Source organism: Salmo trutta, unplaced genomic scaffold (genome assembly GCF_901001165.1).
Source record: "Salmo trutta unplaced genomic scaffold, fSalTru1.1, whole genome shotgun sequence".
Taxonomy (NCBI): Eukaryota; Metazoa; Chordata; class Actinopteri; order Salmoniformes; family Salmonidae; genus Salmo; species Salmo trutta.
In genome coordinates, this window is record NW_021822911.1 from 12,859,753 (window position 1) to 12,873,984 (window position 14,232).

At 41.1% G+C, this 14,232-nt stretch overlaps 1 protein-coding gene across 1 annotated transcript; it reads left to right on the top strand.

The window, feature by feature from the left end:
- Positions 1 to 8,749: 8,749 nt before the first annotated feature.
- LOC115186790 (zinc finger protein 2 homolog) lies at positions 8,750 to 9,397 on the top strand (the record flags this gene model as incomplete). The annotated part of the gene is made up of 1 exon (XM_029746284.1): positions 8,750 to 9,397. A coding segment is annotated over one exon (648 nt), but the record flags the coding sequence as incomplete, so codon positions are not given.
- Between the last annotated feature and the right edge of the window lie 4,835 nt (positions 9,398 to 14,232).

Genomic DNA, 14,232 nt, shown 5'->3' on the forward strand with positions numbered 1-14,232 from the left:
TCAGGATATAAATAGCACTCCTATAGAAGATGCAGTGTGGATGAATGATCAGGATATAAATAGCACTCCTATAGAAGATGCAGTGTGGATGAATGATCAGGATATAAATAGCACTCCTATAGAAGATGCAGTGTGGATGAATGATCAGGATATAAATAGCACTCCTATAGAAGATGCAGTGTGGATGAATGATCAGGATATAAATAGCACTCCTATAGAAGATGCAGTGGGGATGAATGATCAGGATATAAATAGCACTCCTATAGAAGATGCAGTGTGGATGAATGATCAGGATATAAATAGCACTCCTATAGAAGATGCAGTGAGGATGAATGATCAGGATATAAATAGCACTCCTATAGAAGATGCAGTGTGGATGAATGATCAGGATATAAATAGCACTCCTATAGAAGATGCAGTGTGGATGAATGATCAGGATATAAATAGCTCTCCTATAGAAGATGCATTTTCCAGTTTGCTACCAACTTGAAAGAGTGAACTTTAGTATAAAACCCACATGGAAAACTGAGATTCGGCAAATAACATATAAAGAGAGGCCAAACCAACAACAGAAGTTACTAAAACATAAATTGCTAATTTATGATGTAAAAGGTGGATTTTATGATCTAATGTCAACTTTATACATTTCTATCCCAGGACCACTCAATTTCCAATTTCTCCATAAATCTGCTGTGGATTACCCAGAATCCCATCCTTTATCACTGACTGTAATGTAAACACACGAGCAGCGATCTAAAGTACTACATCTCAGTGCTAGAGGCATCACTACAGAGCCTGGTTCAAAACTAGGCTGTATCATAACAGGCCGGGATTGGGAGTCCCATAGGGCAACGCACAGTAGCCCAGCATCGTCTGTGTTAGGGTTTGGCCGTCATTGTAAATAAGAATTTGTCCTTAGCTGGCTTGCCTGTTTTGTCACGGTTGTCTAGGACCAGTGGAGATGTGGAATCAGGAGCAGGAGACAGAGGGCCGGAGCAACTGTGTTTTAATAATAATAGAAAAATGCAATAGCCGTAGGGCACAGGGCGCGTGGCGCCAGGGGAAAACACCCAAAATAAGCGCACTGAAAAAAAACAGCCCGGCAATATAATGGATACTAACAGGATACAATCACAACTGTCCTGAGTAACAATAAACAATCCCGCACGAGAACCCCAACTGAAAATACACACTAAATAACCCCCCACGAATGACAAACACAAAACAGGTGCGGGATAGACAGACAAAACCAAAAGACACAGAAACAACGATCGGTGGCAGCTAATAGGCCGGCGAGCGCCGACCGAGGAGGGGCGCCACCTTCGTTAGATACTGTGACATGTTTAAATAAAGGTTAAATACATTTTTTTATGTAACTTCATTACACCGTTACACTGGCATACAAACTCGGTAGCATAGAGTTGATAATACATATGACGTTGGGAAATAGTGCATTGTGGGTAGTTTAGAAGATTTCCCGAAATAAGTTAATACATTTGTAATAATGCAAAAACATAACTGTTTGTACTTATAGGTAACCATATCGTGACTACAACTAGCTTACTAGGTCTTTAACCACACTGTGTTGTTACACTGGTGAGTAAAAACGAATGCTTCCTACACTTTAACTTTTTGTCAGAAAATAAAATAAACATTTTACTCAACTGCGTTACCCACTCCAGTCAGCAGATGGCGGTCTGGGAATTTAAGGTAATGCTGTTGGTGTGACGTATAATCTAGTGGACGGAACGCTTCTTTCAACAGTAGCAACAGTTATTCAGCCACCTCGGTAGCTTGCTAGACAAAATAGCCGAACCAATAAAGCTCTTTAGATGCTTTAGTGTATATTAGCCACTGTGTTTTAAACCCACTACTGTCGTCTAGTTAGTTATCCGATTTAATTTCATATTTACGGTGTTGTTGTTATTGGTCAGCTAGCGGGCTGGTTAAGTTAGCATTAGCCTAGCTAGCTAACATTCACAACCATGCGGCCACTGACCTACTCTCCTCCTGCTAAAGAAGAGAACATCACAGTAAAACAAGAAGTAGAGGGTGAGGCCATTACTGTGAAAGAAGAAAAAGACGCGTTCAGAGTGAAAGAAGATGAGGATATCACAGTAAAAGGAGAGGAGGATGCAGTTTATGGAGTGAAAGAGGAAGAGGGGGAGATGACTGTCACATCCAAAAAGGAGGTGGAAGAAGAGGAGGAAACTGGATATCTGGACCCGGTTTCCCAAACGCATCTTAAGGCGTCCAATGGTTCTAACGGTGAACTTAGCCATAAGATGGTTTTGAGAAACCGTTCCCTGATTAACACTAGTAAGTACTGTCTTAAATACAGAGGCACAAACTCTGCAGTTGTTGAACTGATGTGTGGTGTTAAAGCGGAAATATGCAATAGCTACATCCATATTGTGACTTTTAAATTATTAATTTATAGCCATTGATTCTTGAAGAATATAACACATGCCTCATGAGCTTAGTTCAACTGTTGTACCCCATCAGAATATAAGCTTTTTTTACTCCAATGTTTAGAAACAATGTAAACCAACACTGTATAGCCTCAACATGGTTAAAACTATAATGTTGATATCATGGATGGTCAGTCCTTGCATCCATAGGTCTGTCTATGAATTTGAAAGTAGTTACATTTCTCCAACCCCATAGTCATCTTATAACCAAAACAGTGGTGGAATGACAGCTTTGTTATTGTATGAACTGCAGATTGCTGGGTTGTGTGGGTTTTTTCAACAGTAACAAAATGGCTGCCCAGAGGCTTGGTTTGGTAAACAGCTGAGGGATGGGGGAAGGAGGAGTGTAACCACTCAAATTTATTCATCCAGGATGTCATAATGATAGTTTAACCAGGTTTCTAGGCTATATAGTATATTCTAGAATTGATCCATGATGTCATAATGATAGTTTAACCAGGTTTCTAGGATATATAGTATATTCTATAACTGCCAGTGTAGATTTCCTGTGGAGGCAAATTATTAGAGCTGTTGATAAGTCATTGTATAATATTCAGCCAATTGTTTTTCATGCCATTACATTAAAGGCAAGACATACCTAGATTCAATTACATTCATGAATTGGTTTGAAACCTTTGTTTTAAACCCTTCTCAAAATTGGTGCCTTGCCGGATTTGTAAAAAATGGTCTGTCATGAAACTCTATTTTTTAAATGTATTTAAATGTAACCTTTATTTAACTAGGCAAGTCAGTTAAGAACAAATTCTTATTTACAATGACTGCCTACCCCGGACAACGCTGGGCCAATTGTGCGCCGCCCTATGGGACTCCAAATCACAGCCGGTTGTGATACAGCCTGGATTTGAACCAGGGTGTCTGTAGTGAAGCCTCAAGCACTGAGATGCAGTGTCCGCTGCGCCACTCTGGAGCCCCAACATCATGTTCTAGTGCTGTCCCCAACTAAAATACATCTTGGTCAACCAAGAGTCATCTGTTCTTTCTACAAATCGCCCCATGTGTTTTTATACAATCAACTATATGTACTGAACTTGTCTGATGCTTTAAGCATGCTATTTGATTAAATAATTAAAACACACAAATGACTGGAGGGAGCCAGTCGTCAACGTAACCTGACTGGAGGGAGCCAGTCGTCAACGTAACCTGACCTAGAGGGAGCCAGTCATCACTATAACCTGACTAGAGGGAGCCAGTCATCACTATAACCTGACTAGAGGGAGCCAGTCGTCACTATAACCTGACTAGAGGGAGCCAGTCGTCACTATAACCTGACTAGAGGGAGCCAGTCGTCAACGTAACCTGACTGGAGGGAGCCAGTCGTCAACGTAACCTGACTGGAGGGAGCCAGTCGTCAACGTAACCTGACTGGAGGGAGCCAGTCATCACTATAACCTGACTAGAGGGAGCCAGTCATCACTATAACCTGACTAGAGGGAGCCAGTCGTCACTATAACCTGACTAGAGGGAGCCAGTCGTCACTATAACCTGACTAGAGGGAGCCAGTCGTCAACGTAACCTGACTGGAGGGAGCCAGTCGTCAACATAACCTGACTAGAGGGAGCCAGTCATCACTATAACCTGACTAGAGGGAGCCAGTCATCACTATAACCTGACCGGAGGGAGCCAGTCGTCAACGTGACCTGACCGGAGGGAGCCAGTCGTCAACGTGACCTGACCGGAGGGAGCCAGTCGTCAACGTGACCTGACCGGAGGGAGCCAGTCGTCAACGTGACCTGACCGGAGGGAGCCAGTCGTCAACGTAACCTGACCGGAGGGAGCCAGTCGTCAACGTAACCTGACTGGAGGGAGCCAGTCGTCAACGTAACCTGACTGGAGGGAGCCAGTCGTCAACGTAACCTGACCTAGAGGGAGCCAGTCATCACTATAACCTGACTAGAGGGAGCCAGTCATCACTATAACCTGACTAGAGGGAGCCAGTCGTCACTATAACCTGACTAGAGGGAGCCAGTCGTCACTATAACCTGACTAGAGGGAGCCAGTCGTCAACGTAACCTGACTGGAGGGAGCCAGTCGTCAACGTAACCTGACTGGAGGGAGCCAGTCGTCAACGTAACCTGACTGGAGGGAGCCAGTCATCACTATAACCTGACTAGAGGGAGCCAGTCATCACTATAACCTGACTAGAGGGAGCCAGTCGTCACTATAACCTGACTAGAGGGAGCCAGTCGTCACTATAACCTGACTAGAGGGAGCCAGTCGTCAACGTAACCTGACTGGAGGGAGCCAGTCGTCAACATAACCTGACTAGAGGGAGCCAGTCATCACTATAACCTGACTAGAGGGAGCCAGTCATCACTATAACCTGACCGGAGGGAGCCAGTCGTCAACGTGACCTGACCGGAGGGAGCCAGTCGTCAACGTGACCTGACCGGAGGGAGCCAGTCGTCAACGTGACCTGACCGGAGGGAGCCAGTCGTCAACGTGACCTGACCGGAGGGAGCCAGTCGTCAACGTAACCTGACCGGAGGGAGCCAGTCGTCAACGTAACCTGACTGGAGGGAGCCAGTCGTCAACGTAACCTGACTGGAGGGAGCCAGTCGTCAACGTAACCTGACTGGAGGGAGCCAGTCGTCAACGTAACCTGACTGGAGGGAGCCAGTCATCACTATAACCTGACTAGAGGGAGCCAGTCGTCACTATAACCTGACTGGAGGGAGCCAGTCATCACTATAACCTGACTAGAGGGAGCCAGTCGTCAACATAACCTGACCAGAGGGAGCCAGTCATCACTATAACCTGACCGGAGGGAGCCAGTCGTCACTATAACCTGACTAGAGGGAGCCAGTCATCACTATAACCTGACTAGAGGGAGCCAGTCGTCACTATAACCTGACAAGAGGGAGCCAGTCATCACTATAACCTGACTAGAGGGAGCCAGTCATCACTATAACCTGACTAGAGGGAGCCAGTCATCACTATAACCTGACTAGAGGGAGCCAGTCATCACTATAACCTGACTAGAGGGAGCCAGTCATCACTATAACCTGACTAGAGGGAGCCAGTCGTCACTATAACCTGACTAGAGGGAGCCAGTCATCACTATAACCTGACTAGAGGGAGCCAGTCATCACTATAACCTGACCGGAGGGAGCCAGTCATCACTATAACCTGACTGGAGGGAGCCAGTCGTCACTATAACCTGACTGGAGGGAGCCAGTCGTCAACGTAACCTGACTGGAGGGAGCCGACCAGTTCTGAAATCCTTTAGCCGTACCCTCATCCTACTTCTCTGGTGATGTAGAGGTTATCCCAGGCCCTGTGTGTCCCCAGGCGCTCTCATTTGTTGACTTCTGTAACCGTAAAAGCCTTGGTTTCATGCATGTTAACATCAGAAGCCTCCTCCCTCAGTTTGTTTTACTCACTGCTTTAGCACACTCCGCCAACCTTGATGTCCTTGCCGTGTCTGAATCCTGGCTTTGGAAGGTCACCAAAAATTCTGAAATTTCCATCCCCAACTACAACATTTTCCATCAAAATGAGAGGAGTTGCAATCTACTGCAGAGATGGCCTGCAATGTTCTATCATACTTTCCAGGTCTAAGCCCAAACAGTTCGAGCTTTTAATTTAAAAAATGAATCTCTCCAGAAATAAGTCTCTCACTGTTGCCGCCTGTTACAGACCCCCCTCAGCTCCCAGCTGTGCCCTGGACACCATATGTGAATTGATTGGCCCCCATCTATCTTTAGAGTTTGTTCTGTTAGGTGACCTAAACTGGGATATGCTTAACCTCTCTAGGGGGTGTGGGACGCTACCATCCCACATGGCAAACATCCAGTGAAATTGCAGAGCACCAAATTCAAAAACAGAAATACTCATTATAAGAATTCATAAAACATACAAGTGTTATACATCAGTTTAAAGATTAACTTCTTGTTAATCAAACCACGGTGTCAGATTTCAAAAAGGCTTTACGGCGAAAGCATCCCATGCGATTATCTGAGAACAGCGCCCAGCAGACAAATCATTACAAACAGTTACCAGCCAAGTAGAGGAGTTACACAACTCAGAAATACGAATAAAATGAATCACTTACTTTTGATGATCTTCATATCGTTGCAACTCACAAGACTCCCATTTACTCAATAAATGTTCGTTTTGTTCGATAAAGTCTCTCTTTATATCCAAAAACCTCCGTTTTGTTCATGCGTTTTGTTCAGTAATCCACAGGCTCAAAGGCAATCACAACAGCCAGACGAAAAATCCGAAAAGTATCAGTAAAGTTCGTAGAAACATGTCAAACGATGTTTATAATCAATCTTCAGGTTGTTTTTAGCCTAAATAATATAGAACATTTCAACCGGACAATAACGTCGTCAATATAAAAGGTAAACAAGAAAGGTGCGCTCTCGGTCTCGCGCATGAAAAATCTATGGGACACTGAATGGTCTACTCATTCAGAGTGGTCTTACACTCTCATTTTTCAGAATACAAGCCTGAAACCATTTCTAAAGACTGTTGACATCTAGTGGAAGCCATAGGAAGTGCAATTTGAGACCTAAGTCAATGGAATCTGTATAGGCAGTCAATGGAACACTACAACAACAACAAAATCCCACTTCCTGGATGTATTTTTCTCAGGTTTTCACCTGTCATATCAGTTATGTTATACTCACAGACATTATTTTAACAGTTTTGGAAACTGTAGAGTGTTTTCTATCCAAATCTACCAAGTTTACTTTGGCACGCTTTTCATCCGGAGGTGAAAACAATCCCCATGTTTTTATTTACGTTTTTTTGCTCTTTTGCACACCAGTATTTCTACTTGAACATCTATCACTCCAGTGTTAAATTGTAATTACTTCACTACTATGGTCTATTTATTGCCTTGCCTCCGTACTCCATTTGCACACACTGTATATAGATTTTTCTATTGTGTTATTGACTGTTCGTTTGTTTATCCAACGTGTAACTGTTGTTTTTGTCGCACTGCTTTGCTTTATCTTGGCCAGCTCGCAGTTGTAAATGAGAACTTGTTCTCAACTAGCCTACCTGGTTAAATAAAGGTGAAATACATTTTTTTTTTTTTTTATCTTAGCTTTATTGACAACACTCAAATGGATACTGTCATTAATGCAGTTCTTCAATAATTACACATAATTCTTAATACTGTAGATGTTTAGTTACAGTCACATGATCAACTATCAGAAGATCCAGGAAATACTTTTCTGAATGCCAGTCACATGACAAACATCACAACATGCAACAACAACCAAAGTGCTTCTTCATACTTTACTCTGGTAAAGACAGTTATGCCGTGCTCCACGTTGGATCCAACATCCCTAACAAATTGATGTTTATAATGTGTTATTGTCTACTTGATTTCCAGTAGGGTCTCATTAGTCTGTTTGCACACAGAGATACTTAGCTCATAATGTGTAGAGAACTGTTCCTTGATGGGTAGGCTATTGTACAACACACAGAGCTATTTTCCTGTATTTGTTGTTAGGTGTAGTTATGGGTCCTACAGTAGGTCTATGTTGTTGTTAGGTGAAGTTATGGGTCCAACAGTAGGTCTATGTTGTTGTTAGGTGAAGTTATGGGCCAATTTGGCAAACAGTGTACAAACCCTCATTGTCAGGCTGATGAAAAAGCCAAAGAGCATTTTACTGGTTGAAGTGTTTTTTAAGTACAAAGCGGTTGATTTGCGATGATGACACAAACATATTAAGCAGGAGATTCAAGCGAGCCTGACAATTATAATCCAAAGTAGTGTGAAATGAACTCATAAGCAACCTGGTAATGGAGGTTACTCCCCTGAGCAAAAATCTTTTCTCACCAGCAAACATAGAAAAGGGCCTCCAATCTTAGATGTTACTACTAATGTGAAAACAAGACAAAATATGACTATTGTTGCTCATTTTAAGACAAATGTCAAGTAATCATTACATTCATTACAGATGTCAATTGTTGTTCAACATCATGGCTACGCTGTTGGCATCACCTTTTACAGTGGATTTCTGCTGTTGTGGGCCTTTAACCATCTGTCTGACTTTGTTGTTCCCACAGGAGAGAGACGTGACTATCGTGGATCCTCTGGGGAGCCTCAACAACCTCATGATGCTGACAAGTCAGAGAAGAGTCTCTCCAGATCAGAACTCCTCAAGAAACACCTGCAGAGACCCACAGGGAAGAGAACTCACTGCTGCTCTGACTGTGGGAAGAGATTCACCTCATCAGCAGGCATTAAAATTCATCAGAGAACACACACAGTAGAGAAACCTTATTGCTGTACTCAATGTGGGAAGAGTTTTGATACATCTAGCCATCTTATTGTACACCAAAGAACACACACAGGAGAGAAAACTTATAGCTGTGATCAATGTGGGAAGAGTTTTACTCATTCAACCAGCCTGAAATTCCACCAGAGAACACACACAGGAGAGAAACCTTTTAGCTGTGATCAATGTGGGAAGAGTTTTACTCATCGAAGCAGCCTGATATCACACCAGAGAATACACACAGGAGAGAAACCGTATATCTGTGATGAGTGTGGGAAGAGTTTTACTTGCTTGCGCAATCTGACTCTTCACCAGAGAACACACACAGGAGAGAAACCCTATAGCTGTACTCGATGTGGGAAGTTTTTTTTAAAATCTAACCATCTGACGATACACCAAAGAAGACACACAGGAGAGAAACCCTATAGCTGTACTCAATGTGGGAAGAGTTTTGTTCAATCTGGCGAACTGAAGATACACCAGAGAAGACACACAGGAGAGAAATCTTATAGCTGTACTCGATGTGGCAAGAGTTTTGTTCAATCTGGCGAACTGAAGATACACCAGAGAACACACACAGGAGAGAAACCTTATAGCTGTGATCAATGTGGGAAGAGTTTTGCTGCATCTAGCACTCTGACTCTACACCAGAGAACACACACAGGAGAGAAACCTTATAGCTGTGGTCAATGTGGGAAGAGTTTTGGTCAATCTGGCCATCTGACATCACACCAGAGAACACACACAGGAGAGAAATCTTATAGCTGTGATCAATGTTGGAAGAGTTTTACTACTTTTAGCCAGCTGACATCACACCAAAGAACACACACGGGAGAAAAACCTTATAGCTGTGGTCAATGTAACAAGAGATACTCCGATAAAAGACATCTGATCAAACATCAGAAAATACATAAAGGAGTTGTTTCATGATATCAATGAATTGATGTCACAATGTAGAATGTTTTAACATTGTAGTAGGAGTATTTTAATGATGTCACAATGTAGAATGTTTAAACATTGTAGAAGGAGTATTTTAATGATGTCACAATGTAGAACCCTAAACGTTTGTCCCCTGTTCTATTGATTTCAACATGATATGGATATTAGCCTCAGGGGGAAAATCCAGGCTCTGAAATGGAAGAGTTACTATTTATGTGATTTAACAAAAAGTGACGAACACAAAAAAAGAGCTGTGTTACACTTACCACGTTGGTGACCCACTTGAATCAAAATGCAACACTTCAAAATGTAGCTAGCTGCTTTCTACAAATTGTCCTCTAACCAGGGATGTACACATTATTCCCAGATTCTGTGTGGTTTTTAGCTGTTAGTTTTAACAGGACGTGCAACCTCATCTCCCTTATGTCACACAAATGATTTTAGCATGATATCGATGAGTTATAACAAATAAGTGTTGTGTTCCTTTGTTTAGTGACCCCTACATTTAAATGTATCACTCCAAAATGTAGCTGACTGTCTTCTGCAGGTTGTCCTCTAACCAGTGAGGTAAAATATATGTCCCATTTCCATGTGTTTTTTTTGTTGTGTTAGTTTCAACAGCACGTACAACCTGATTTCCCCCCTAATTGATATCAGTGATTTATTGCTACTTGTCAAAACAACAGCGTTTTTGGTGCTTGTGCAGTTTATAAGGTGCTTGTTTAAAAAAATACAAGTAATATGGTTATTGTGGCAGATGTTTGTGTATATAGCACATTTTATGTTTAGGTTTTCAATTTATCCCAAACTGTTTCTGCTTATTGGTTATTGATTAGGACACGTTAAAACTGTGTTTTGACATTGGGGATATCCCATCTAGCAACATGTCATTGAAAAGACGTTGAAAATATGACTATGCAACCAAATATTTCATATTTACATTTCATGTAACATTTAGTAATGATATTTATTTAGGCAACCAACTGACCATTTCCAGGTATAATTATATTGACATTGTTGCCCTGCTTTTAGAATATCAGGGTTTATTCTCAGATTTCCCAGCCTGACAAAAGATACATTTTATGCCTCACCATTAAGTGAATTATTGCTAATACATATTAACAAAGGGGTATACATTTGGTTTTTATATTTTATGTTTAATATTCATGTAAGATTTAGTAATCATAATTATTTATGTAACCAACTGACAATTTTTTGGTACAATTATATTGACTTTGTTGCCCTGCTTTTAGAATATCAGGGATCATTCTCAGATGTGCCAACCCAAATGTACTAGAGCATGACATTGGGGACTGGGCCCCGATCCAACAACATGCCTATCTAGTGAACCCTGAAAAGAGAGAGGAGCTCCGCAGTGAGGTGGAAAGTTACTACAAATATTGCAGGAGTTTCCTCTTGAAATCAGACATGTCCGTGGTAAGGACAACTTGGTTGCTGATTGTCTCAAGGGTGGGCAGTCAAAAAGATTTGTGTTCTGCATTTAACCAGTGCTTAAACCATGGATCACAATTTATTTTGACTGCACGTTTTTCCGTATTGGAGATCAGTTTTGTTTGGGCTCGTTCCAAGGGGACGAGAGTTCTAGAAGCTAGTGAGTTTTAGGAAGACGAGAGTTCTAGAAGCTAGTGAGTTTTAGGAAGACAAGAGTTCTAGAAGCTAGTGTATATATAGAAAGAATATAGATAATAAACAATATAGAATATAGATTCGATAGAAAGAAAAATGAGAAAAATACTACAATTGAATATTATTATTTAGAAATATGTGTTTTTTCTTGTTTTTAATTGTTGACATCCAATAGACACCATGTTTATATTGTAGAAGGTGAAGCATTGTAGTTGATTATAATGTGATATGGACGTTTTCTGTTGGTGGTGAGAAAACACCATGTTTATATTGTAGAAGGTGAAGCATTGTAGTTGATTATAATGTGATATGGACGTTTTCTGTTGGTGGTGAGAAAACTTGTCCAACAAAAATCTTGGATATATTTGTTGTCTTAACTGGGTTGGATATTGCATCCAATTAATATTTGAATCAATGGCATTTCCTTAGAATGTTCATTAGTCTTTCAGTTGTTAGTCTTCTGTTTTTTATCCTCTTATGTTTGTTGTGTACTAAATATTTATATATTTTTTCATTGTTTTTTCCTGTGAAGCCATGTCCATGTCTGACATGTGCTGTATAAATAAAGCTTGATTTTATTTGAACATATTTTAAAACAAATGAACCCAATGACCGACCAATCAATAGACTCTTGGTATATCTTAGTATGAAAAACAGTATCAATCCCATGTCATAGGATTCAACTACTGAAAACGGAAACAAACACATGGATCAAACAGATCAATCCCACTTTTCCAGCCTGCTGAAGGTGTGGTGGAGTGGTAAACACCACCCCCGGCTCTAACAGGGGCTTGAGGTGGTCTCCCACAGCTCTGATTATGTCATGTTCTGTGGCCTTGCTGTTCCATTTCTGACTGTCCCTGCAACACAGAAAGAAACACATTTAGTCATATTATATAAAACACTCAAAGTAATGGATATGGAGCATCTATGGCCTCAGTTATACCTGGCACCTAAATGTGACTTCTGATCACTCCATGCTGCATTAGGTTTAGATCTGCCAGGATGGGCATTGTGTTCGGAATTTGAGTCAGGCCACCGAATATCCATAAGCAATGTAAAGAGATGGGGTGAATGAGTGGGGAAAAGTACATTTGACACAAATTACCTTCATTATATCAAAGAACAAATGTGTGTGTCTGAGGGGAAATTAACTTTCATTCAGCCAAAAGGGGTGAGAAATTACACCAATATCAGTGGACAATTTGTACTAATGTAAATAAACATAGATGATGGAACATATTCCCTTTTGCTAATGTGATGAACCGCTAAGGGGACATAAATATTTACCATCTAAACCATGTGTGACCTCTCACCTCTCTGGCTGTAGAAGTGTTCTTCCTAACCAGTCCCTCAACAGCTCTCTGACTGAGCTCCACCCTCACTGGGTCTTCAGAGGAGAGGAAGGCTGAGGAGGGATGGAAGGATGAATGGATCAGTCAGTCAATAAAGTGTAGAGCTGCTGTCTATGCTGTCTGACAAAATCACTATTTTAGTAGTTCATTAAAGTAAATAAGGCTTTATGACTGCTGAATACCAACTATCAATCACTTAGATCATGTATTTTCAGGTAGAGATGCATCCTTGGGACGTCCCTAGCCTGTTGAAGTTGACATTTAAAATGGTTAAGGTAGGGGTTAAGGTTAGGGTTTAGGGTAGGGATGTCCCAAGGATCCCGGATAGCATTGACCATTGTGCATTATTCTGTCTCTTTTAGATAGCAGGTGTAAAAGAAACACAGAAAAGACAAGTAGGCACGCAGTGGATTATGGTCATTGTAGTTTAAAAATAGCATCTTATTATGCCAATCTGTATGTGGGTTTGTTAGAGAAGAATGTGATTGTCAGCCCTAACAATCCATTCTAGCACCTCATCAGGCTCTGTAAAAGTCTTCATTGATGACGTGTTCCATCTATTCCAGGGGACAGCAGAGTGGAACAGGTTTGTTCATTTTTCAATCATCTTAAATACTTAAAAACTGGAAATCAACCAATCCTCCATTGTTAACGCAGTGGACAGGTCAAATGCTTTATTATCTACACATGTAAAGTGGGTGACGGAGAGAAATAAAATGGTTAGGTTATGGTAAAGTTTATTAAAGATCAAATAAAATATTTTTCCCAAAAATTGTTTTAAGTCCCAATGCAAAGTTACACCTCACTGTTCTATTTTTGGAGTTATTACATAAAACCAATAAGAATTCAGAAGAATGATAAAGGCAGGTGTTATGTAATATGCAAGACCGGTCTATTCCCTGTGATGTAAACAACAACAGAAAGAACTTCAAATGTAGAACTTCAAATTAAACCAATCGTTTCCACTCATGACTTGAGTGACTAAAGTAAACCAACGTTTTGGAAATACATAACGCCATCTAATCAAAGAATGTTAGCTATATGCAGTTATCTTAGCCAGCCAGCTAACATTACCTATTTGGCCAACGAGCTATGGTCAGCGAGCTGGAGCCTAACTAATGGAGACCAGTTAGAACCCAACTAAAACCCAACTAAAACATGAATGCAGATCAGAAGAGACATACAGAATGATGGCAGGGAAAATCACAGCATCAAAAATAGATAGATTCCATGATGGGGAAACAAAGCTTCCTGAAGCATCAACGCTTTCCAGCTGATTGTCTCAAAAATAGGTTCATTACTCAAGGCTTTGAGCAACACAGAATTTAGAACAGCCAAATTATTATAGATGACGTCCCACACCGTAGCAGCATAGCCTTTATGCCATTACTATAGATGACATCCCACACCGTAGCAGCATAGCCTTTATGTCATTATTATAGATGACGTCCCACACCGTAGCAGCATAGCCTTTATGTCATTATTATAGATGACGTCCCACACCGTAGCAGCATAGCCTTTATGTCATTATTATAGATGACGTCCCACACCGTAGGCTTTATG